At 38.8% G+C, this 25,843-nt stretch overlaps 1 protein-coding gene across 4 annotated transcripts in view; it reads left to right on the top strand.

The window, feature by feature from the left end:
- PRMT3 (protein arginine methyltransferase 3) overlaps positions 1 to 18,936 on the top strand; it is a 136,696-nt gene extending 117,760 nt beyond the window's left edge. For all 4 annotated transcript variants that reach the window (XM_053561278.1, XM_053561279.1, XM_053561277.1 and 1 more), the window contains 3 exons: positions 1,015 to 1,065; positions 1,270 to 1,357; positions 17,972 to 18,936. In XM_053561278.1, coding sequence (XP_053417253.1) covers positions 1,015 to 1,065; positions 1,270 to 1,357; positions 17,972 to 18,081 — 249 coding nt within the window. In that variant the 3' untranslated portion in view covers positions 18,082 to 18,936. The remainder of the gene's footprint in view (positions 1 to 1,014; positions 1,066 to 1,269; positions 1,358 to 17,971) is intronic.
- The last annotated feature ends 6,907 nt before the right edge of the window (positions 18,937 to 25,843 follow it).

The raw sequence follows: 25,843 nt of genomic DNA, 5'->3' as shown, positions 1-25,843 counted from the left end.
TAACCCTTAGAGTTCACTTTGGAGTTTCTCTTTTGGTCTTTCTTTTTTTTTTTTTGAGACAAGGTCTCACTATGTCACCCTCGGTAGAGTGCTGTGGCATCACAGCTCACAGCAACCTCCAATTCCTGGGCTTAGGCAATTCTCTTGCCTCAGCCTCCCAAGTAGCTGGGACTACAGGCGCCCGCCACAACACTCGGCTATTTTTTTGGTTGCAGTTTGGCCGGGGCCAAGTTTGAGCCCACCACCCTCGGTATATGGGGCCGGCATCCTACTCACTGAGCCACAGGCACCACCCAGGCATTTTCTTAAACATAAGATTTGAGTACTGTTATTCATTTTTATTATGTTTTTAAACTTTGATTGATTTCATCACCAAAATATTCATAGTATTTTAAAGTTGAATGCACTAGATCTGGAAAAAATTAAATGAATTGGCTTTGTATAAAAGAATTTGTTTCAGTTATTTATTGCTGTATAATAACCCATCCCACAACTCAATGGCTTGAAGCCATGATCATTTATATTTATTTGTTTATGATTTTGCAGTCTGGACTGAACTTCTCTAACTAGTGCTTCTGCTCGCCCCCTCCGGGGTCTCTCCTGCAGCTACAGTTGTCTGGAGGCTCGATCAGAGCTGGAGGTTTCAAAAGACCTGACAGTGTGTGTGTGTGTGTGTGTGTGCATGCGCGAGCGCCTCTCTGCGGGAGACTAGTTGAGCCTCTTTTTTCCATGCATCTCTCTACTTTTGGTCATCTAGTGTGATAATTTCTCTAATAAAACACACTGATTATTTTATTAGCCTTGTTATCCTTATTGTTACATTGTTTCTGAGGAAAAGCCAATTATATTAATTTTACTTTAAAATTCCTTTGCTAGGAAAAATTGTGACATGCCATAAGTTTAAGAGGTGTCTGGTATTTAAAATGGCTTTTCATTAGCTGTGCCTGAAAAGACAATAATTAACTCTTAAATTATGTAATTGGTTTACTACGTATTTATATTCTTTTGAAACAGGCAATTGCTGGCTACTTTGATATATATTTTGAGAAGAATTGCCACAACAGGGTAAGTATCATGAGTTATCTTGTAAATATTAATTATCTCAGAAGTACATTGTGTTTTATTTTTTGTGCCCCAAGGTGTTTGATCATAAGCATTTTGCTGTTGCAAGCAATTGGAGTTTGTATTATATTTGATGTAGTAGATTAATGTGCCATGATATTAAAAATCTTGTACTTCATCAGATACTTTTGAACTTTACCAATGCAGGTCGTGTTCTCTACGGGCCCTGAAAGTACCCAAACACACTGGAAACAAACAGTATTTCTTTTGGAGAAGCCATTTTCAATTAAAGCAGGTGAGAAAGAATGGTAGGGGGGAAGTATCTTACTCATTCACAAGCAAACAATTCACTTTACAACCACTTTTATGTGTGTACTATATTTGAGGCAATATTAACAGATGCTAAGGAAAGTTGTTCTTAGAGCTTACCATTTAAATAAATTTTAGATGGCCTATCTTTTAATTAAAGATATAATTTAAGAATTTATTTATTTCAGTGTAATTTCTGCCAACTAAAATAAATGGAATATTTTGTAGCTCTTAAAGTATCACAGAATAATTCAGAAAATGTCTTTTTAGGAAGTACCTGGTATTTAGTAAGTTGCAAATACAACTAAAAACATTTTCATTTCCCAAGTGACTAAAGAGAAATATCACCAGTAGAAGTAAAGTATAAATTAAGGTGGCTCACGCTTGTAATCCTAGCACTTCGGAGGGCGAGGCAGGTGGATCGCCTGAACTCACGGGTTTTGAGACCAGCCTGAGCCAGAGTGAGAATCTCGTCTCTAAAAATAGCTGGGTATTGTGGCGGGCACCTGTAGTCCCAGCTACTTAGGAGGCTGAGGCAAGAGAATTGCTTGAACCCAAGAGTTTGAGATTGCTGTGAGCTATGATGCTATAGCACTCTACTGAGGGTGACAAAGTAAGACTCTGTCTCAAAAAAAAAATGTAAAAGATTTATTAAAGAGAATGTGAGAATGTCATTTGGTACTTATCATATTCAAAACATATTTGTCTAGAATTCTCTCCTCTGTCTCCTCTCCACCTCTTCACATCTTACGTAGTGTTCAGTGGCTGGTCAGGTTCTGCTTCTCATCCTATGAACCTCATTAATCGTTTATTTATATTAGCATGAATAGTCCTTGCATACCTACACATTTAGAAAATTAGAATCTAGGGTGGCGTCTGTGGCTCAGTGAGCAGGGCGCCGGCCCCATATACTGAGAGTGGCGGGTTCAAACCCGGCCCCGGCCAAACTGCAACAAAAAAATAGCCGGGCGTTGTGGCGGGCGCCTGTAGTCCCAGCTGCTTGGGAGGCTGAGGCAGGAGAATCGCCTAAGCCCAGGAGTTGGAGGTTACTGTGAGCTGTGTGACGCCACGGCACTCTACCAAGGGCGATAAAGTGAAACTCTGTCTCTACAAAAAAAAAAAAAAATTAGAATCTGGGGTGGCGCCTGTGGCTCAGTGGGTAGGGCACTGGCCCCATATACTGAGGGTGGCGGGTTTGAGCCCAGGCCCAGCCAAACTGCAACAAAAAAATAGCCTGGCCTTGTGGCAGGCACCTGTAGTCCCAGCCACTTGGGAGGCTGAAGCAAGAGAATCACCTAAGCCCAGGAGTTGGAGGTTGCTGTGAGCTGTGACATCACAGCACACTACCGAGGGTGATAAAGTAAGACTCTGTCTCTAGAAAAAAAGAAAGACAGAAAGAGAAAATAATTAGAAACTAAATATGGAATCTTGATTATTTTTACTATTACTGTTCAAATAAACTTGTCCCACCTTCACTGAAAGCTTCTTGAAGGCAGGCAGGCATGATAGCTCACACCTGTAATCCTAGCACTCTGGGAGGCCCAGGCAGGTAGATAGCCTCAGCTCACAAGTTCAAAACCAGCCTGAGCTACCCATCTCTAAAAATAACCTGGTGTTGTGGCAGGTGCCTGGAGCCCCAGCTACTCAGGAGGCTGAGACAAGGGGATGGCTTGAACCCAAGAGTTTGAGGTTGCTGTGTGCTATGACAGTACAGTACTCTACAGGGGGTGACAAAGTGAGACTGTCTCAAAAAAATTAAAAAAACTGTTTTAAAAACTCTTTTTAAAAAGATTTTTTAAAAGCCCCATCATTGCTAGAAACTCGGGAAAAGACTAACGGAAACCATGAAATGCTGTTCTTATCCATCAGTTTGAGGGATAAATAGACAGATTTGCAGTGCCAAGTTCTGGTAGTAAGGGGCCAAGTGGAACTTTCACAACTCTTTTCCTGGTTGTTTTAATTGGTAAAACTTGAGGACAGTTTGAGACTATCAAAGTTAAGTGTGGATGTATGTATACCACCCCTACCTACATTCAAGCAATTTTTTTGCTACATATGTATTCTCAACAGTGTCTCCCAACACATGTGTACAGAAATCTTCACAATGGTATGGTTTATAGAAGTGAAAAATTAGAACCAACCTTAAATCCATAGAAGATGGATAAATATTGTAGCTGCATAGAATAAAATTTTGAAGCAGATAAATTGTGTGTGTGTACAAATATATGTGTGTGTGTGTGTGTGTCTATCAAAAGCAACATTGAACTAAAAGGAAATTGCAGAATGGATCCTATAATATATCATTTATGTAAAGTTTAAAAACATTAAAGCAACCATGCATATACAAATAATATGTAGTAAAAGTAGGAAGCAACACTGAAGAATGATAGCCACAAGACTCAGCATAGTGGTTACCTGTGAGGAAGAGTAGAAATAGAATTAGGTCAGACTACAAAAGGGGTTCAATGTCATGTAGAGGACATAGAAAAGAACTGTGTCTTTTAAAAATTGAAGGAATTGTAGCAGAATATGACAGTTTGACAAAGCCGACTGCTTTGCTCCAGGTGGTCATTATATTAACCTTTATGTTTAGAATATGTCATAAAATTCTAAAACACTTGATTTTACTGTTGATGCATAAAAATTGAATAGGTGCAAATAAACTCCATTAAAGTAACACCTTGTCATTTTCTCACTTTGAAATTAGAAATAAATGGAAATAAACCTTGATGGTGTCATTTTCTCTGTCCCTAGAAAGCTTGAGCACCGCAAAAACAAAATGAGGCAAATGCAGATGAACTCCTCTCTGTTTATTGTACAAACTTACAAGGCAGTTTTTACCTTAAAAACTCAAAATTTTTTCATGTGATTTTGCTTGGAAAATAAAAGAGTAGGTTGTTTTCTCTTTAAAGTTAAAGTACATAGTGAGCCTTTTATGATGGAGAATCTGAGGATGGTTTTTTTCCTTTCTTTTTTTAATTCTAAGCTTTAATAGTGAGAATAATGATTTATTGTGCTTTTCTTTTCCCCTTCTCGGAAAATGAAATTTTATTACTCTGGAATAAATTAATTCTAGAAAACACTATAACAGAATTGAAATGAAATCAATTTTGTTCTTGATGGAACTGCAGCACTGTTTCCTGGTATGTAACAGCCGTCTGTCGATGATAAAAACAAGTCGGGACAGCTCCTCTCCGCAGTGTTCTCTGCAGCTCCCACACAGTATGCACCCTCACCAACATCAGTCATCTGGTATCTCTCTGACACTGATTAATTACTCTGATCTAGTCTGGTATTATGGCCACTGCCTTGGCGCCTTAGTTAGGCAGAGCAATTGAAGAGAGTTCAGTTGTGAATTATGTATTTATTACTGTGACCCTTTGTGTTATTTAATTAACTTAAAGGAGTGTGAGAGCATCCTTTGGAAAAGATTATTATGGAAAAGATATTTTAACTGTATTTCATTTTAAGACATGAAATTAACAGTACCAGTATCAAGTAAAATGTGGCAGTTATGTTCTTTTAACTTACTAGGTGTTTTGTTTATGTAATATTGATACTGAAAAGTTTTTGTGTGAAAATTTAACAGAAAGATCTATATTTCACTTTGGTTATAATTCTAAACTGAGGAATGTATAGACCTCATGGTTATATCCATGAAGAACTTGATAACCTAATTTATAAGCACCATAGAACATTGCCATTTGACTCTTGCACTAAGGATTGAATAGAACCTTTACCAAAGAGCCATCTTGGATGTTTTTGATGTTCTCAAAGCAACTTAAATGAAGGATCTGCAACCATTAAATCAAATGTGCTAAGAGGAAATTTTTGTAGCAGTACGTTGTATAGCAACAAGAAAAATCACTAAGGTATAAATGCACCCAACAAAAAAATTTTAAGGTAGTAGTTAAACATTTGAAGTAATACTTATCACCTCTAATAATTAATGAAATGTAAATCAGAGCAGTCAGATTCTGGTTGTGCTTATCTAAGGGAACAGGGGTGTTTTTATTTTCTTTCATTCTTTTTGTTGCTGTTTGGTTTCCAATAGTACAGTGTTGATGAAGATGGCAGGAATGTAAAACTAGAATATATTTTATGCCTTTTATAAAGGAATTCCACTTCTTATAATCCCTCCTAAGGAATCAATTTAAAATTTAGACTTTTGAAAAATCTTTGCTACTCTGAAAAGTGAGTAGCAAATGTGTTTCAATGTCTTTTTCTTCTTTAAACTACCTTACTCTATAGAATTTTTTCTTTGTGTATAGTCAGACCTGTCAACTTTTTCCTTTTGGTTCTGACTGGTTTCATACTAAAAAAGACTGTATTGCTTTATTTACACAATTTTATTGAATCTTTCTGAATGTACTGAATCTCCGTAGTAGATCTTCTGACTTCTCTACTGTATTTCATTTACCTGTGTTTATTCCTAAGCACCACAGTTTTTTAAGTTTTTGTTTTTAGGCAGAGTCTCACTCTTGCCCAGGCTAGGGTGTTGTTTCATCAACCTCGCTCACAGCAACCTTAAATTCCTGGGTTCAAGCAATCTTCCTGCCTCTGCCTCCTAATTAGCTGAGCTATCCGCCTTAATATCTGACTACTTTTTCTTTTTCTTGTCTTTATTTTTTGAAGTTTTTGGCCTGGGCCAGGTTTGAACCCACCACCTCCAGTGTATGGGGCCAGCGCCCTACCTCTTTGAGCCACAGGCGCCGCCTTTTCTTTCTTTCTTTCTTTTTTTTTTTTTTTTTTAAAGTAAAGATGGGGTCTCCCTCTTTTTCAGGCTGGTCTTCAACTGCTGAGCTTAAGCGATCTTCCTGCTTCAGCCTCCCAGAGTGCTAGGATTACAGGCAGAAGCCACCGCACCTGGCCAGGACACCATATTTTTAAACAGCTTCATTATGCTATAATTTACATATAATAAAAATTTATACATTTCAATTGTACAGTCTGATGGGTTTTGAGAAATGTATATACAACCATGGAAATACAGAATATTTCCATCACTTCAAAAAGTTTCATCCTCTATCCCCTGTGGGGTCAGCCCCCAGGCCACGATAGTCACTGATAATGCTGTCACTATGTGTCAGTACTACCTTTTTTAGAATTTGTATCAGTGGGGCAGCGCCTGTGGCTCAGAGGAGTAGGGCTCTGGCTCCATATGCCGGAGGTGGCAGGTTCAAACCCAGCCCCGGCAAAAAAAAAAAAAGAAAGAATTTGTATCAGTGGAATTATACAGAATGTACCCTAGGTTTTTTTACTCAGCATCTTTTGAGGCTCGTTGGCGTATCACCAGTTTGTTCCTTTTAACTGCCGGGTGGTATTTCTTTGTGCAGTTTACTTGTGTGCATTCACCTGCTATTAAACTTCTGGACTGTTTTCAGCTAGGGCCATTGTGAATAAAGTTGCTGTGAACACTGATGTAAAAGTCCTTTGTGCAGACACGTGTTTTTGTTTCTCTTGGGTAAATACCTAAAAGTAGAATTACTGGGTCTTATGCTAAGGATATAGTTAACTATAAGAAACTGGTAAGCTTTTTCAAAATGACCTACTGTTTTAGTTCCTGCCACCATTATGAATTCAGATAATCCACATCCTTGTTGACAACTTGTAAAAAAAAGTCAAACATTTGTGATTTTTTTTATGAGGTCTTGGTAAAATATTTTGCTCAATTTTTAATTGACTCATTTATCATCTTACTGAATGGTAAGAATTTTTTATATATAACAGAATTTCTTTGTCAGATATATATGTAGCTACATGTACATATAGCTAGCTGTATGTAGCTGTATTTTTTTTTTTTTTGACACAGTCTCATTATGTCACCCTTGGTAGAGTGCTGTGAAGTCACAGCTCACAGCAACTTCAAACTTGGGCTTAAGTGATTCTCTTGCCTCAGCCTCCCAAGTAGCTGGGACTACAGGTGCCTGCCACAATGCCCAGCTATTTTTTTTTATTTTTTATTTTTTTTGGTTGTAGTTGTCATTGTTTGGCAGGCCCAGGCTGGATGTGAATCTGCCAGCTCCTTTTCATTTTCTTAATATGTGTTGTAGAAATCTTTAATGAGTTCTGATGAAGTCAGATTTATGGTTGGTGGTTTTGTGTCCTAATTAAGAACACTAATTGTAACACTAATGTCACAAAGATTTTTGTATGTTTCTTGTAAAATTTTTTTAGTTTTGCCTAAAATTTTTATAATTTTGCCTTCTACATTTAGGTTTGTAATCTATTTCACATTAAATTTTGTAGTTAGTAGTTCTTTTTCCAAATGTATATTCACTTGTTCCATCATCATTTCTTGAAAAGGCTATTCCTTTCGCATTTAATTACCCTGGCTCCTTTGTCAAAAATTAATTGACCACATGCATGTAGGTCTATTTCTGAGCTCTCTTATTTTCCCCACTGATCTGTATTTCTGTCCTTTTTCTGTATGACACTGTCTATAGCATTTTGTAAGTCCTATTTTGTTCTTTTTCAAAATTTTTGGGCTATTCTAGATCTTTTACATTTCCATACACATTTTAAAACCGGCTCAGTGATTTCTACCCCCTCAAAAGTAGCCTGCTAGGATTTTGATTGTGATTTTATTGGCCATAGAGATTGGTTTGGGGAGAATTGACATCTTAACAATATTGAGTCTTTCACCTACAAACAAAATGTATCTCTGTATATTTGTATCATCTTTAGAGTTTTTTTGTTGTTCTATGTGAATAAACCATGGGTGTATGTTATTATATTCACCTGTAGTATTATATGCTTTATTGAAGCATTGGTGTTACTGTTATATAAATTCTTCATTACTAGTATATAGAAATATGATTAGTTTTTATATCTCGACCTTGCTTAACAATTCTAGATTTTTTTTTTTGATTATTGCTTTAGTATTGTCTATGTATAAGGCCATGTGTTCTGATCTGCAGATGAAGGCTTTAATTTTTTCTTTTTTTTTAACCTTTATCTGTATCCTTTCCCCCCTTCTCCTCAAGCCTTTTTGCCCAAGTTGATGTTGGGTCTGTGGGGGTCATGTTGTTATTTTTGAATCGCAGATGTACATTATCTGTCTTTTCATTCATTATAGCAGCAACTAAACTAAGTAATTTACAGTAAGACACTGCTTATAAATGAAAAGGAAAAAGGTCACTAAGTGATAAAAATCAACTGTTTCTTGATTCAGTGTTGACTTCGGTGTAGGTATTTGAATAAACAGTGAGTTAAACCCAATGACCAAGTTGGTAATTACTATTCCTTGTTATGTACTTATAAAAAGTGTTAGTTTATCATATAAGTGGCTGTTCATTCCCAGTTTTAAAATCAGTTTATGATTAGAAGTTTTAAGATGCTGGCAAAAAATAGAAGCAAAAAAATATTGCCTACAAACTTGAAATTCTAAAATGTTAGATGTGTTAAAGATACTAATAATCTTTTATTTCATTATCCCTAGGTTAATACCTTTGATAAGAAAATATGAGCTATAGTTTATTAAAGTTTTTATAGTATAATTATAGAAATTTAAATGTTAAATGTTTTTAGAAATGAGTGACTAGTTATTTACAGAAAGTCCAGGGCAATAAAATGTATTTCATGTCTATTACAATATATTTAAAGCTATAATAGCCATTTTTTCAGATGGAGAAAGGGAGACACTAGACTGACTATAGTTGAAAAAAGAACATGGGCCCCCAGAATCAAACAGCCTTACTTAGAAAATTCTCGTTCTTTCACTTCCTGGCAAGTGTGTCCGTGGGCAAATTACTTACCTTTTCTAAACTTCATTTGTAAAGTAAGGAAAATGAACTTTGCTTATACCGATACTTTCTGATCATTGAGATAAATCATGTAAGGCCTTAGAATAGGGCCTATCACAAAATAAGTATCAAAATAAATATTATATATATTATTATCTAGTAATTAACCTAAACTCTGTAAAGTTTGTAGAACTATCTGGTAATCTTTGTCACATCACTGTTGGTGAGCAGCTCAGATGAGGTAGTTTTATTTTGTTTATTATATAGAGGATCAGCTATAAAAGGTAAAGCCACTTGTACATATTGATGTACACACCCATGCACAGAATCATTGTTATTTTTTACTGAATGAAGTGCACTTTGGGCCATATTATTTCATCATTCTAATTTCTTAATTTTTTTCCTAATTTCTTAATTTTATATTTAATAAGTCTGATCCTTTTTGCAAAGATGTATAAAATATATCAGTAATAGAATTATTATAATCTGAAATACAACTGTTAGGTAGTTTTACTATGTATTACTTGTTTTATTTCACTATATATTGAAAAGCATTCAAGTCATCTTCCTTCAATGTAGGGGCTTTTGTCGTTCTTTAAAAATCCGATACTGAGGGCAGCGCCTGTGGCTCAAGGAGTAGGGCGCCGGTCCCATATGCCGGAGGTGGCGGGTTCAAACCCAGCCCCAGCCAAAAGAAAAAAAAAAAAAATCCGATACTGAGTCAGTACTTGGGTAACTTTACATAGATTCCTCAATCATTATTTTATATGGCATCTCATTGTGTCCATCCAGGTTGTGAAGCTATTCCTCATGCTATTTGGTGCAATCTTACTATTAAATAAGCAAGGAATGGTGATCAATTACAACTTAGCAATTTCTTAAATTGTTTTTCTTTTTTTTTTTTTACAGTTTTTGGCCGGGGCTGGGTTTGAACCTGCCACCTCCAGCATGTGGGGCCTGCGCCCTATTTCTTTGAGCCACAGGCACTGCCCAGATTGTTATTTTTAAATGACTCTTTAAAATAAGTGAAAAAGACCAGGCATGGTGGCTCACGCCTGTAATCCTAGCACTCTGGGAGGCCACGGTGGGTGGATTGACTGAGCTCAGAAGTTTGAGACCAGTCTGAGCAACACCTCCTCTCTTTAAAACAAAACAAACAAACAAAAAAAAAAAAAAACGGGTGTTGTGGCAGGCACCTGTAGTTGCAACTACTTGGGAAGTTGAGGCAAGAGAATTGCTTAAGCCCAAGAGTTTGAGGTATGTTGTGAGCTGTGATGCCATGGCACTCTACCGAGGGCAACAAAATGAAAATGTCTCATAAATAAATAAAATGAAAAAATTATTATTTTTTTGGTAAGATTTCTAATTGAACGTTTATTTTTCTTTTTTTTTATTTTATTTTATTTTATTTTATTTTATTTTATTTTATTATGTTTTTACTGTTGGGATTCATTGAGGGTACAATAAGCCAGGTTACACTGATTGCAATTGCTAGGTAAAGTCCCTCTTGCAATCATGCCTTGCCCCCATAAAGTGTGACACACACCAAGGCCCCACACCCCCTCCCTCCGTCCCTCTTTCTGCTTCCCCCCCATAACCTTAATTGTCATTAATTGTCTTCATATCAAAATTGAGTACATAGGATTCATGTTTCTCCATTCTTGTGATGCTTTACTAAGAATAATGTCTTCCACTTCCATCCAGGTTAATACGAAGGATGTAAAGTCTCCATTTTTTTTAATGGCTGAATAGTATTCCATGGTATACATATACCACAGCTTGTTAATCCATTCCTGGGTTGGTGGGCATTTAGGCTGTTTCCACATTTTGGCGATTGTAAATTGAGCTGCAATAAACAGTCTAGTACAAGTGTCCTTATGATAAAAGGATTTTGTTCCTTCTGGGTAGATGCCCAGTAATGGGATTGCAGGATCAAATGGGAGGTCTAGCTTGAGTGCTTTGAGGTTTCTCCATACTTCCTTCCAGAAAGGTTGTACTAGTTTGCAGTCCCACCAGCAGTGTAAAAGTGTTCCCTTCTCTCCACATCCACGCCAGCATCTGCAGTTTTAGGATTTTGTGATGTGGGCCATTCTCACTGGGGTTAAATGATATCTCAGGGTTGTTTTGATTTGCATTTCTCTAATATATAGAGATGATGCACATTTTTTCATGTGTCTGTTAGCCATTCCTCTGTCATCTTTAGAGAAGGTTCTATTCATGTCTCTTGCCCATTGATATATGGGATTGTTGGCTTTTTTCATGTGGAATAATTTGAGTTCTCTATAGACCCTAGTTATCAAGCTTTTGTCTGATTGAAAATATGCAAATATCCTTTCCCATTGTGTAGGTTGTCTCTTTGCTTTGGTTATTGTCTCCTTAGCTGTACAGAAGCTTTTCAGTTTAATGAGGTCCCATTTGTTTATTTTTGTTGTTGTTGCAATTGCCATGGCAGTCTTCTTCATGAAGTCTTTCCCCAGGCCAATATCTTCCAGTGTTTTTCCTATGCTTTCTTGGAGGATTTTTATTGTTTCATGCCTTAAATTTAAGTCCTTTATCCATCTTGAATCAATTTTTGTGAGTGGGGAAAGGTGTGGGTCCAGTTTCAGTCTTTTACATGTAGACATCCAGTTTTCCCAACACCATTTATTGAATAGGGAGTCTTTCCCCCAAGGTATGTTCTTGTTTGGTTTATCGAAGATTAGGTGGTTGTAAGACGTTGGTTTCATTTCTTGGTTTTCAATTCGATTCCAAGTGTCTATGTCTCTGTTTTTGTGCCAGTACCATGCTGTCTTGACCACTATGGCTTTGTAGTACAGACTAAAATCTGGTATGCTGATGCCCCCAGCTTTATTTTTATTACTAAGAACTGCCTTAGCTATACGGGGTTTTTTCCGGTTCCATACAAAACACAGAATCATTTTTTCCAAATCTTGAAAGTACGATGTTGGTATTTTGATAGGAATGGCATTGAATAGGTAGATTGCTTTGGGAAGTATAGACATTTTAATAATGTTGATTCTTCCCGTCCATGAGCATGGTATGTTCTTCCGTTTGTTAATATCCTCTGCTATTTCCTTTCTGAGGATTTCATAGTTTTCTTTATAGAGGTCCTTCACCTCCTTCATTAGGTATATTCCTAGGTATTTCATTTTCTTTGAAACTATGGTGAAGGGAGTTGTGTCCTTAATTGGCTTCTCATCTTGACTGTTATTGGTGTATACAAAGGCTACTGACTTGTGGACATTGATTTTATATCCTGAAACATTACTGTATTTTTTTGATGACTTCTAGGAGTCTTGTGGTTAAGTCTTTGGGGTTCTCTAAGTATAAGATCATGTCGTCAGCAATGAGGGAGAGTTTGACCTCCTCTGCTCCCATTTGGATTCCCATTATTTCCTTGTCTTGCCTAATTGTATTGGCTAGAACTTCCAGCACTATGTTGAATAGTAAAGGTGACAGAGGACAACCTTGTCTGGTTCCAGTTCTAAGAGGAAAAGCTTTCAGTTTTACTCCATTCAGTAAAATATTGGCTGTGGGTTTGTCATAGATAGCTTCAATCAGTTTTAGAAATGTGCCACCTATGCCTATACTCTTCAGTGTTCTAATTAGAAAAGGATGCTGGATTTTATCAAATGCTTTTTCTGCATCTATTGAGAGGATCATGTGATCTTTATTTTTGCCTTTGTTAATATGGTGGATAACGTTTATGGACTTGCGTATGTTAAACCAGCCTTGCATCCCTGGGATGAAGCCTACTTGATCATGATCAGCTTTTTGATGATAAGCTGTAATCTATTGGCTAGGATTTTGTTGAGAATTTTTGCATCTATATTCATGAGTGAGATTGGTCTGAAATTCTCCTTTTTGTTTGGGTCTTTTCCTGGTTTTGGTATCAGGGTGATGTTTGCTTCATAGAATGTGTTGGGGAAGATTCCTTCTTCCTCAATTTTTTGGAATAATTTGTGCAGTACAGGAATAAGCTCTTCCTTGAAGGTTTGATAGAATTCTGGAGTGAAGCCATCTGGACCAGGGCATTTTTTGGTTGGAAGCTTTTTTATTGTTTCTTTGATCTCAGTGCTTGAAATTGGTCTGTTCAGGAGCTCTATTTCTTCCTGACTGAGTCTAGGGAGAGGGTGTGATTCCAAATATTTATCCATTTCCTTCACGTTGTCAAATTTCTGGGCATAGAGTTTCTGGTAGTATTCAGAGATGATCTCTTGTATCTCTGTGGGATCAGTTGTTATTTCCCCTTTATCATTTCTGATTGAGGTTACTAGAGATTTTACTTTTCTATTCCTCGTTAGTCTGGCCAATGGTTTATCTATTTTATTTATTTTTTATAAAAACCAACTCCTTGTTTCATTAATTTTCTGAATGATTCTTTTGTTTTCAATTTTATTGATCTCTGATTTGATTTTGGATATTTCTTTTCTTCTACTGAGTTTAGGTTTAGATTGTTCTTCTTTTTCCAATTCCATACGATCTCTTGTGAGATTGTTGATGCGCTGTCCTTCTGTTTTTCAAATGTAGGCATCTAAAGTGATGAATTTTCCTCTCAAAACTGCTTTTGCAGTATCCTACAGGGTTTGGTAGCTTGTGTCTTCATTGTTGTTATGCTCAAGGAAGTTAATGATTTCCTGTTTTATTTCTTCCTGCACCCATCTATTATTCAACAGAAGATTGTTTAATTTCCATGCCTTTGGGTGGGGTCGAGCATTTTTGTTAGAGTTGAGTTCCACCTTTAGTGCCTTATGGTCTGAGAAGATACAAGGTAAAATTTCAATTCTTTTGATTCTGTTGATATTTGTTTTGTGTCCCAGGATATGATCAATTTTGGAGAATGTTCCATGGAGTGATGAGAATGTATATTCTTTATCTTTGGGGTGGAGTGTTCTATACGCATCTATCAAGCACAGTTGTTCTAGGGTCTCATTTAAATCTCTTATATCTTTGTTTAATTTCTGTTTAGAGGATCTGTCCAGCTCTGTAAGAGGAGTGTTAAAGTCCCCTGTTGTTATGGTATTATCAGATATCATATTGCTCAGACTGAGTAAGGTCTGTTTCAGGAATCTGGGAGCATTTAAATTGGGTGCATAAATATTTAGAATTGAAATGTCTTCTTGTTGTATTTTTCCCTTGACCAATATAAAGTGACCATCTTTGTCTTTTTTGACTTTAGTTGCTTTAAATCCACATGTATCTGAAAATAAGATTGCAACTTCTCTTTTCTTCTGAATTCCATTTGCCTGAAAAATTGTCTTCCAACCCTTGACTCGGAGCTTTAATTTGTCTTTTGAAGCCAGGTGTGTTTCTTGCAGCCAGCAAATGGATGGCTTGTGTTTTTTAATCCAGTCAGCCAATGTATGTCGCTTCAGTGGGGAATTCAAGCCATTAACATTTATTGAGATAATTGATAATTGTGGTAGTATTCTATTCATCTTATTTTGTGAGAGTCCATTGCTTAGTTTTATCTTTTGCATCAGTGTGGAGGTTTGGTTCTGTCCTTTAATTTCTGAGTTCTTACTTTGCTGCTGATCCATTGTGGTGGTCAGTGTGCAGAACAGGTTGAAGTATTTCCTGTAGAGCTGGTCTTGTTGTGGCGAATTTCCTCAATGTTTGTATATCCGTAAATGATTTGATTTCTCCGTCAATTTTGAAGCTTAGCTTAGCAAGGTACAGAATCCTGGGCTGGAAATTGTTGTGTTTAAGTAGATTAAAGGTAGATGACCATTGTCTTCTTGCTTGGAAAGTTTCATTAGAGAAGTCTGCGGTCACTCTGATGGATTTGCCCCTGTAGGTCAACTGGCGCTTACTCCTGGCAGCTTGCAGAATCTTTTCTTTTGTCTTGACTTTGGACAGGTTCATCACAATGTGTCTTGGAGAAGCTCGGTTAGAGTTGAGGCGACCTGGGGTCCAATAGCCCTCTGAAAGCAGTGTGTCAGAATCTTTGGTGGTATTTGGGAAATTTTCCTTCATAATATTCTCTAGTATGGCTTCCATTCCTCTGGGGCATTCTTCTTCCCCTTCTGGGATTCCTATAACTTGTATGTTGGAACGCTTCATAAAGTACCATAATTCTGACAGTGAACGTTCTGCTTTCTGTCTCTTCTTTTCTGCCTCTTTTACTATCTGAGTTATCTCAAGAACTTTGTCTTCTACCTCTGAAATTCTATCTTCTGCATGGTCCAACCTGTTCCTGATACTTTCCATTGCATCTTTAAGTTCCCTAATTGACTGTTTCAGTTCCTTCAGCTCTGCTATATCCTTTTTATATTCTTCATATCTCTTATTTGATTCTGTTTTTGGATTTCCTTTTGGTTATTTTCCACTTTATTAGCAGTTTCCTTCATTGTTTCCATCATTTCTTTCAACATGTGTATTCTAAATTCCCTTTCTGTCATTCCTAACATTTCTGTATAGGTGGAATCCTCTGCAGTAGCTACCTCATGGTCCCTTGGCGGGGTTGTTCTGGACTGGTTCTTCATGTTGCCTGGAGTTTTCTGCTGATTCTTCCTCATAAGTGATTTCTTTTATCTGTTTCCTTGCCCTAATTTTCCTTTCACTTCCTCTTGCTCTTTAAGTTCTCGTGCCTGTGGACTAAGGGTTACAGGACCAGAAGGGTGAGAAGGTTGAAGAGCAAAAAAGGGATGAAAGAAAGGCGGACCGAGTGATAAAAAAAAAAAAGAAAAATAGAGAAAGGAGAGTGGATGGGTAAAAGGACTAGTGACAAAAAGAAGAGAGGCACAGAAAGAGGGAGACAGAGCAATATAGGTGTACAGTAGGGTACTTTGACTCAACCTTAAAAAAACCCCACCTTCTGGGGGTGCCCAGTTGGGTGGTTCCCTTGAGGTCAGCAGCTCTTTGCTAACCTGATCAGACACAGTACCCCACCTCCACCAAGTAGAGAGGAAAGACAAAAATGCTATAAATCAAACCAAAACAAGCAAACAGAAAACTTTATGGGATAAAATTTGGTGAAAAACCAAATAATAGCGGTAGAAACCCTAACAAAAAATGAAGTTCTAGTTATTGAAAAAGGCAGCAATGGGAAATTATAATTAAACCAGAAAAATTGAGAAAGAAAAAGGATCTGTATGGACAAGGTTGAAATTAAAAAACAAAGCAACATCAATAACATCAAAATAAACAAAAAAAAAAACAGAAAAAAAAAGAAAGAAACAAAAAAAAAACACAACCAAAAACAAAGCAGTATGTATATGTTATTGAATATTGTCTGGGCAACACGTGGTCTTCTGAGGTATGAGATGTTAATCACAGTTCTGATACGACTGGAGGCTGCTGATTTCTCAAACCCCAGCAGGTGGACACCCTAAATGTCTCTTCAGCCCACTTAAAAGGCACTTTGAACTTGTAAACTTGCTGAGCAGAAGCTTTCCCAGGAAAGTGCTTGTCGCTGGAATCACTGCTGAAGTGGCTATCCACTTACCCAGTGTGCCAAAACCGTTCTCACTCTGCCCCTGAGGGTTAGGGCTGCAAGGCGGCTCAGACCCCACCCTTAGGCTACTTGGTCGCTGGGTTACCAGCTCCCACCCAATTCTAGCTCTGCAACCCTGAGGGCAGAGCTTGCCGGGGCAGATCGCTCACAATGGCTCCCTGTGACCCACAGCCAAACACTGTTAGCTCCGTCTGGCTCAGTGGCTCAGACTGGAGCCCTAGACAACGGCCAAAGTTTTCCGCACTCCCGCTCAGGCTCTCCCCAAGGCAGTTCAACTGAGTGCCAAGTCCAAAGACACCAAAACAGTTCACAGGTAAGGCCTTTCATTTTGCAGTCTCGCTGCTACTGAACTTACAGTTGCGGGCGGGTTTAGATGGATTGAACACACGCGACCACTTGCCGTTTTTCCACTGTTTTAGTCCTCCTCTTGGGGTTCAGAAGTCTCTCGCTGACTCCCTGTATCCTCACAGGGGTGATGATAAGCTGATCCCACCAGCCAGAGATGCCTGGAGTCCTATCTCCCCAGACTCTCGGTGCCCAGATACAAGGAAGCTGTTACTTGCCTGCCATCTTGCTCCGCCTCCCAAAATGAAAAAATTGTTAAGTATTTATAATCAGAAAAGTACATAGATAATTACATTTTGGAATAAATAAAATTTCCAATATACAGAATAAATCTAAAGGAAATCAGCATTTGCCTTTAAACAGATAATGTGATGTTTTTCTATCTGTGTGAGTTCTCTTTTCAGTTTTCAGTGTCAACCCATTAAAAGCGAGCTCCCTTATCCTGTGCCTCTTAAGTTTTCCCAGCTGCAATTTTCAGTTCCTCAGAATCTCATTTCTGAAGGGTCTCTGTACATGTTTTCTCTCCCTTGAATACTATCACATGTACACCATCACATCAGCCCTGGCTCGTTCACTCATTCTTACAAACTTGCCTTTTACTGCCTCCCAGCCATCCCCAGTTCTCACCTGCTCACACTTTAAAACACTTGCCTAGTGTGTAATTGTTGGTAAAGACTTTTCTCTTCATCCTTGGGCATGAACTCTTTAAGGGCAGGGACCATGTCTTGATATATTTTTCTAGATGCCCAGAACGTACAATTTCTTACATTCTGATCTCTAATAAAATTATACCCTCAAATCTGCGTGACCACTGGATTTGTTCATCTTTCACAAGGATTTGACAACTGTGGCATATAGGTAGTTCTTGCTTCATTCAGAAATTGATGAAACATAAAACTGAAGACTATCAACTTAAAAAGTATTATTAATTTAAAAGTTAAAAAAAAGGTAGACATGTCACAACAAAAAAAAGGGAAGTGCTAGATATACATAATTTTCTGCTAGACTATATTCCTTGAATTCCTAAACGCATTTTTTTGCTTTTCTTTTACAGGTGAAGCCTTGAAAGGGAAGATCACAGTTCACAAGAATAAGAAAGACCCACGGTCTCTCATTGTGACCCTCACGTTGAGAAATTCAACTCAGACTTACGGTCTCCAGTAAAAAAAGCCATGAAAGCAATACTAATCTGCAGTTTTTAGTGTAGGTAGAATGGGCCAGTAGGAGGAAGCAAGCTTTATCTGAGCAGACTGATGATGAATCCTTTCCGAATGAGTCCTCAGTATTACGAGAGAGGCATGGTGGATATCTAATGTCCACCTGGGGAAGGGAACCACCTGGTCCCACTGGCCTGCCCACACACCATATTCCTAGACGTCTGCTCAGACTGCTTTAACCAAATGTAACCCTGATAGTCAGCTTAGCTATACTGAAAAGAATTTAAATGGTCCTCTATTTGAAACAGATTGTCTTTTGTTTTTAATAAGTTTCTTACTATAAATTTTAAATACAGTAATTTATTGGGTATTTGGTTAATGTTTTATTAAACTAGTAATACAAAGTAGTATACATTTTATCACAGATTTCTATCTAAAGAGAAGTATTTTATTATTTGCTAGAGTATCAGGATGTAATAGATTAAAGAGCAGGTGTAAGAGACTAAAATACGGAAGAGAGCATCAGCCTTGTCATAGAAATCATGTGTGAGGACAGCGTAGGGGACCATCCTGTCTTGCTTTCTTACAGTTCCAAGTTTGTAGTTTCTTCCCTCTTTGCGATTATTTTTTAGCCATAGAGATTTCTAGTATTGCCCAGGAAATCTAATTTCAATACCTTTATCCTTTTGTTTTGTAAAAAGTTTTTAAAGATTGGGATAAATATGTACTATTGCTTTTTTCAAACTAGATTTATGTGCAAAGGTTAAACGTAACTGTTAATATACTTATCACTGTAAAGTTGTGTCATTTATAATTACTACTTCAATTTGAAATGAAATATGCAATAAAATGTATCAAACAATTTTTAGCATTTGGAACTATTTCAACATATTAAACATTTCAACTCCTGTAAAATTGGAAGCATTTAAAACACGTTTTACTTAACAAGGAAATCGTTTTTGAGAAAATTAAGATTTTAAGGAGAGGTGGGCCACATAACCTCAAGTTCAACAGCTGATTCTTTGTCTAAGCAAGATAGGCACCAGGCACAAGATAGGCACCAGGCAGCTTAGCATGATATTCAGAAGGCTAAGTACCTGAACTCAGTGCCTGAGTTGAACCCTGGCTTCAGCTCTTACCTGCTGTGTGATCTTAGTCATTTTCCTTAACCCTTCTCTCCTTCCACAAACGTGCCAATTTTGGGGTTAATACATTTCAAGTATTTAGATCAGTGCCGGGCACACTCAGTAAATGTTAGGTGGTAGTATCATCATCATCATCATCATGTATTCAGGGACTCCTTCCAAAGGATATTTGGTTAAGAATTGTTAGCTTTATCAGATAGTAATGATACCCTACCTCATAAATGAAGGAGATGATCACGATGGAAATTAATGTTTAAAAATGGCAAGATCTATATCAAAACATTTTCTTTGGCCCTTTATTAGAAATCTGGACTTCTAGCAATGAGGGAAAGCAGCCCACCAAAAAACCCTTAAATGACAGTCTCAAGGGCCGGGCACAGTAGTTCAGTCCTGTAATTCCAGCACTTGGGAGGCCAAGGTGGGTGGATTGCCTGAGCTCACAGATTCAAGACCTTAAGCCAAAGCAAGACCTCGTCTCTTAAAAAAACAAAAACGGCCAGGCGTTATGGCAGGCAACTGTGGTACTAGTTATTTGAGAGGCTGAGGGAAGAGGATCGCTTAAGCCCAGGAGGTTGAGGTGTCTGTGAGCCATGACACCACAGCACTCTACCGAGGGCAACAAATTAAGACTCTGTCTCCAAAAAAAAAAAAAAAAATGACAGTCTCAAGATCATAGTCTTTATTCTTCCTTCATCAGCATGATTTCTCTTGTCACTGGGTTAACCCAGTAGCTTGTTTTCATCGTGGATTTGAATATAAATCATTACTAGAAATGAGTAATGCTGATAATACAGTTTAAAGTACTTTCCATTTTGTCTTGAATGGCTTCTAGGTTAGGGTAATCAATGAAGAGGCCCAACAGATTTAATGGATTTTTTAAAGTAACCAAAACCATCAAATTTTTTTTTGTAAGTGAATAACAAATATTTCCTGCTCCTTAAAAAAGCATTTCTCTTCAAAACTCTGGTGTTTGTGAGACTTTCACCCAATGACTCTTGATTCTCTTGTATCGCTAGTCCAGCCATAGTTAGTGGGTCTCTGTTCTGTGCAGTTAACACTTCCCAGGTCAGGACATTCTAATTTGTATAACAGAAGTATTTCAATAGAACATGAGCTCAAAAATGTTAGCTCTTCATTGGAATTCCTGCCTTTAAACCACTGTGGAAAATATTAGCCCTGGACAGGGTGGTGCCTGTGGCTCAAGGAGTAGGGCGCCGGTCCCATATGCCGGAGGTGGCAAGTTCAAACCCAGCCCTGGCCAAAAACCACAACATATATATATATATATTAGCCCTGAACAGTGACAAATACAGCATCCTTTTGTTCTGTGGTAAATGGATATTTCTACTCTACTCTGTCCCAGGGTTTATTTCCATTGAAAAAATAAATTTTTATCCCGTTTTGTGAAGATAAATGTTATTCTGTTGTAACGTGTGGGGTTCATCTTGATGTGCTAGTCATCTGTTTAGAGAACAGCATATTCTGAAGGGAGCAGCACTTTGGGAGGAATGTTCCTGGGTGTACACATTGCACAGAGTATTCCACTGAGTAGCCACAACTGCGACAGAGCGCCCTCTAAAATATATCAGGAAGCTGGAGTTTCATTTTGAAATAATTTCGTGTGTGGGGTACAGGGGAGTGAGATTGGTAGTTCCAGAGTTCGCTTTTTTATCACTTAATCTAGATTAACCAGGGTGGCCCTGCTGTGTCCTTTAGCATTCTGCCTATCTCGCTTCTTAAAATGGAATATCTGAAATGTATAGTGTGAGGTTTGCAATCAGTCCATAAGCATATCCCAAACGTGCTATCAAGCATTCAGCAAGAGAAATTAAAACAAGATGGTAAACCACTTATCCCCTTCCTCTGCTGGCCATGCCAGAATTGTCATTTAAGCTGCATAGACCCAGAATGTCCAGAAGTATTCCAATTTTTCTGCATAGCAAAATAACAAAAATGTGTCAAGTTTGCAGCATTATCATATAAGAGTTCCAGCCACACTTCAAATCACTTGGGAAAAGGGAGAATAGTTTGCAAATTTACTCTATACTTGCTAAGAGAGACCAATTTTTTTTGAGACATAGTCTCCCTATGTCGCCCTGGGTAGAGTCCTGTCACATCACAGCTCACAGCAACATCAAACTCTTGGGTTTAAGTGATTCTCTTGCTTTAGCCTCCCAAGTAGCTGGGACTACAGGCACCAGCCACAACGCCCGGCTGTTTTTTGTTGCAGTTGTCATTGTTTAGCTGGCCTGGGCTGGGTTCAAACCTGCCAGCCTTGATGTATGTGGCTGATGCCGTAACCATTGTGCTACAGGGCACCGAGCCTAAGAGAGACCAATTTGTGATGAAAGACAAGATGGATTACCTAAAGTCAGTTTCTAGTGCAAGGTTGACAAACTGCATACAGCCGTAGGGCCAAATCCACCCTGCTGCATATTTTGGTAAATAAAATTATACTGGATCACAGCCGTTCTTACTCATTTTCCTATTGTCTGTAGCTACTTTTGCACTGTCCTGGCAGAGTTGGCTAATTACAACAGATTGACCCACAAACTAGAAATGTGTCCTAGCTTGTGCTTTACCAAAAAAGTTTTCCAACTCCTGGCATATTGCATAACTTCTTGTAACTGGCCCTGTAGACTTGTAAGGATAGTAAGTTAACAGTGTATAGAATACATGTTAACTCTTACACCTGGGAGTGAGTGATGACTAGGGAGGTAAATTATGAGTGAAAAACACTTAGGTTAAGATTTGTAATCTGTATTAGAAAACATACTCAGGGAAAGGATGTTTAGTTGCAGCCAAGAAAAAACAACTACCAAAAATAAAGAAAAAAACTACCCTGTGGAGCAGGGCTAATACCATAGATAGAATATGTCCTCACACAATTCGTTACCAGTTGTGGAAGAGATGATTCGCACAACAGAACACAGAATTACAGGTTGGGCACCCATAGCTCAGTGGTCGGGGCGCCGGCCACATGCCCTGGGGCTTGTGAGTTCAGCCCCAGGCCTGCAAAACAACATTGACAACAACAACAAAATAGCTGGGCATTGTGGTGGGCACCTGTAGTCCCAGCTACTTGGAGTCTGAGGCAAGAGAATTGCTTAAGTCCACGAGTTTGAGGTTGCTGTGAGCTGTGACAGCATAGCCATCTACTGAGGGAGACTTAGTGAGACTCTGTCTTGAAAAACAAACAAAGCCACAGAATTACAGGAACTGTTCTCTTTAAGTTGGAGCTTAACTGTGTTCTGTTCCAAGTTATTTATGAAGACAAGATTAAAACTTAAGCCAACTTCTAAAAAATAATACAGTATTTACATATATGAAACTGATGTCTTGAATTGTAACATTTAGTTCCATGTATAAAGAGAATTAGTAAACTGAAACTTTGTAGGTGTTTATCAACTCCATTTAGAAAGTATCAACTACTGCTGGTAAATGAGGGTAGAGACTTGGGCACTGGAATTAGCCACACTTGGTCCCCTGAAGACATTCAGAGTAGTCTGAATAGAGTGGTGGAGGCCCAGGCCTGGAGACAGTGGGCTGAAGAAAGACCTATACACAACGTTCAGAGCAGCTTTATTCACATAGCCACAGCCTGGGAACAGCCCAAATGTTCACCAAACCAAAAAGTAGTATTCCTTTTATAACAGAGAATATTTTAAGTGATAAAAGGGAACAAGCTGTAGATGCACAACATAGTGAATCTCAAAAGCACGTCATGCTAAGAGGGGCCAGAAACAGAGTACGTGCCACGTGGTTCCATTTGCTGTGGTTTGAATGTGTCCTCTCCAAAATTCAGGTGTTGAAACTGGCCAATGTAGTGGAATTAAGAGGTGGAGCCTTGAAGAGGTGCTTAGGCCACGAGGGCCGCTCCCTCCTGAACGAGATTAAGGCTGCTATAAAAGTGGCTTCCCAGCACCCCCAGCTCTCTTGCCCTTCCATTTCTGTCCTGTGGGGACACAGCAAGGACCAGACACCGTCTCATAAGCAAAGAGCAGCTCTCACTAGACAAGTGAACTTACTAGAACTTTGATCTTGGACGTTCCGGCCTCCAGAAATGTAAGAAAATACTGTTCTTTATTAACTATCCAGTCTGTGGCATTGTTATAGCAGCACATTGAACTAAGACACCATTTATATGAAAGTCTAAAACTTTTCTAAAAGGAAAAACTGCTGGGCGCAGTGGCTCACGCCTTGTTTCTGACTGAGGCTATTCCCAGACAGCCACCTAACTCACCCCTCACCTGTTTCAGGTCTGGGTTCAAACATCACATTCTCACTGAGGCTGCTCTGAGCAGCCAATTGAATGTTGTAAAACCCACACTCACCCTCCCAACCCCCTTCACCTTTACTTTTCTCATAGAATTTATTGCCATCTGTCACTCTACTGTACATGTCTTTTCTTTTTTTTTTTTTTTGAGACAGTGTCTCACTATGTCACCCTCTGTACAGGCTGTGGTGTCACAGCTCACCTCAAACTCCTGGGCCCAAGCGATTCTCCTGCCTCAGCCTCCCAAGGGAGGCACCTGCCAAAACGCCCAGCTATTTTTTAGTTGAGTTTTAGTTAGCTCACCCTGGCTAGGTTTGAACCCACCACCCTCAGTGTATGTGGCTGGCACTGTAACCACTGTGCTACAGACACCGACCCATATTGACACTTTTTTTTTTTTTTTTGGAGACAGAGTCTCACTTTGTCACTCTCGGTAGAGTGCTGTGGCATCACAGCTCACAGCAACCTACAGCTCCTGGGCTTAGGCAATCCTCCTGCCTCAGCCTCCTGAGTAGCTGGGACTACAGGTGCCCACCACAACACCTGGCTATTTTTTGTTGTTGCATTTTGGCCAGGGCTGTGTTTGAACCCACCACCCTCGGTATGGGGCTGGAACCCTACTCACTGAGCCACAGGCACTGCCCTTGACACTTTTTTTAAATGTAGATAATCTCTGTTATATTTTAGAACTTGCAAAGGCTAATCCTGTTGTATTGTAGGTGTGTGAAAATTGCTTGCACAAATACTGTAATAACCGACCCAGCAAAAAGACCCCTAAGGGCCCCTAACTGTCTCAGCCTGAGTCCCCGCATGCCTTAAACCACACCCCACTTGGGTTTATTCCTCAAACAGGTTTCAGAATAGAACAAGGAAGTTCCCTGAGTTCCTAAGAACTCCCAGCAGCAGGTAACAATGGTAGAACTTACCCCAACCCCCTAGCAATAACTGAACAATGGTAGAAAAATTACCTACGTGAGGTTCCCAAGGTACTGCATTCCCCAAGTTTGTCCCCACCTCGGCTGCCACGATGTAACCCCCTGAACTGGTGCCAACCCCCCTGACTCGCTGTAACCCCGCCATCGTACCAACCGCCAGGCTGTAGCCCCTGACTCACTGTAACCCCACCCTGAGCTAACCAGCCACGTCCTGCTTCTGTTTTTGCTTGACTTGCCACGTAGCACAAAAAAGGTATAAAAAGCAACCTGTTTTTCTCTTCGGGGCCTTTTTGCCCTTTGGGGTGGCGACCCGCCTGTGCAGGTGTAATAAATCACCTTGGTCCCCTGCGCAGGTGTAATAAATCACCATCTGATTTATACCTAAAGTGGGGTCCGAGTTGTTCTTCAAGTGGCATGAGTACAACAATATAGCTATAATTTCCTTAAAAAGGACAATCTAAGGCTGGGTGTGGTAGCTCAGACCTGATACTTTGGGAGACCATGGCAGGAGGATTGTTTCAGGACAGAAGTTTGCAACCAGCCTGAACAACATAGTAAGATGTTATCTCTACAAAAAGTATGAAAATTAGCCAGGCATGGTGACATACACTTATAGTCCTACCTACTCCAGTGGCTAGGACAGGAGGATTGCTTGAACCCAGGAGTTTGAGTGTGCAGGGAGTTGCGATGATGCCCACTGCTCTTTAGCCCAGCAACAGAGGGAGACCCTGTCTCAAGAACAACAACAAAAAAAATCCACAAATTCTTTCTAAAACATTTTAATATTTTATGAAATAAGTAAGAAAACAAGGACAAAATTATGAATAACACTAAAAATCTCCAACACGTAGCTACATGAACTGCTAATTTTTTTATTTTTATTTTTTGAGACACCAGGTAGAGTCTCACTATGTTGCCCTGATAGAGTGCTATGGCATCACAGCTCACAGCAACCTCAAACCCTTGGGCTTAAGCAATTCTCTTGCCTCCGCCTCCCAAGTAGCTGGGACTATAGGCATCCATCACAACACCCGGCTATTTTTTTGCTGCAATTGTTGTTGTTTTAGCTGGCCTGGGCAGGTTCAAACCCGCCAGCTTCAGTGTATGTGGCCAATGCCCTACCTGGGCCATGGGCACCGCCAGAACTGCTAATTTTTAATAATAATAAGTTTTAATTTTTAATAATTAGGAATCATGACAACTTGATTAACTTGTTAATAAGAAATCCTGATAACTTTTTAAAACCTTTTAGAGTTGGAGGACCTAAGGAAATTTTGCCCCAAAATATGACTCCTTGGTATAGAACATTTCGGAATTAAAGGCTATTCATGATAAGGAAGCATTGAAGGAGGCCTTTCCTCTGTCTACATAAAACCTGAGTAACCTGACTAAGAATCCAAAGGGACTGCTGAC

The sequence above is a fragment of the Nycticebus coucang genome, chromosome 14, assembly GCF_027406575.1.
Source record: "Nycticebus coucang isolate mNycCou1 chromosome 14, mNycCou1.pri, whole genome shotgun sequence".
Taxonomy (NCBI): Eukaryota; Metazoa; Chordata; class Mammalia; order Primates; family Lorisidae; genus Nycticebus; species Nycticebus coucang.
This window is presented reverse-complemented; position numbering and strand designations above follow the sequence as displayed.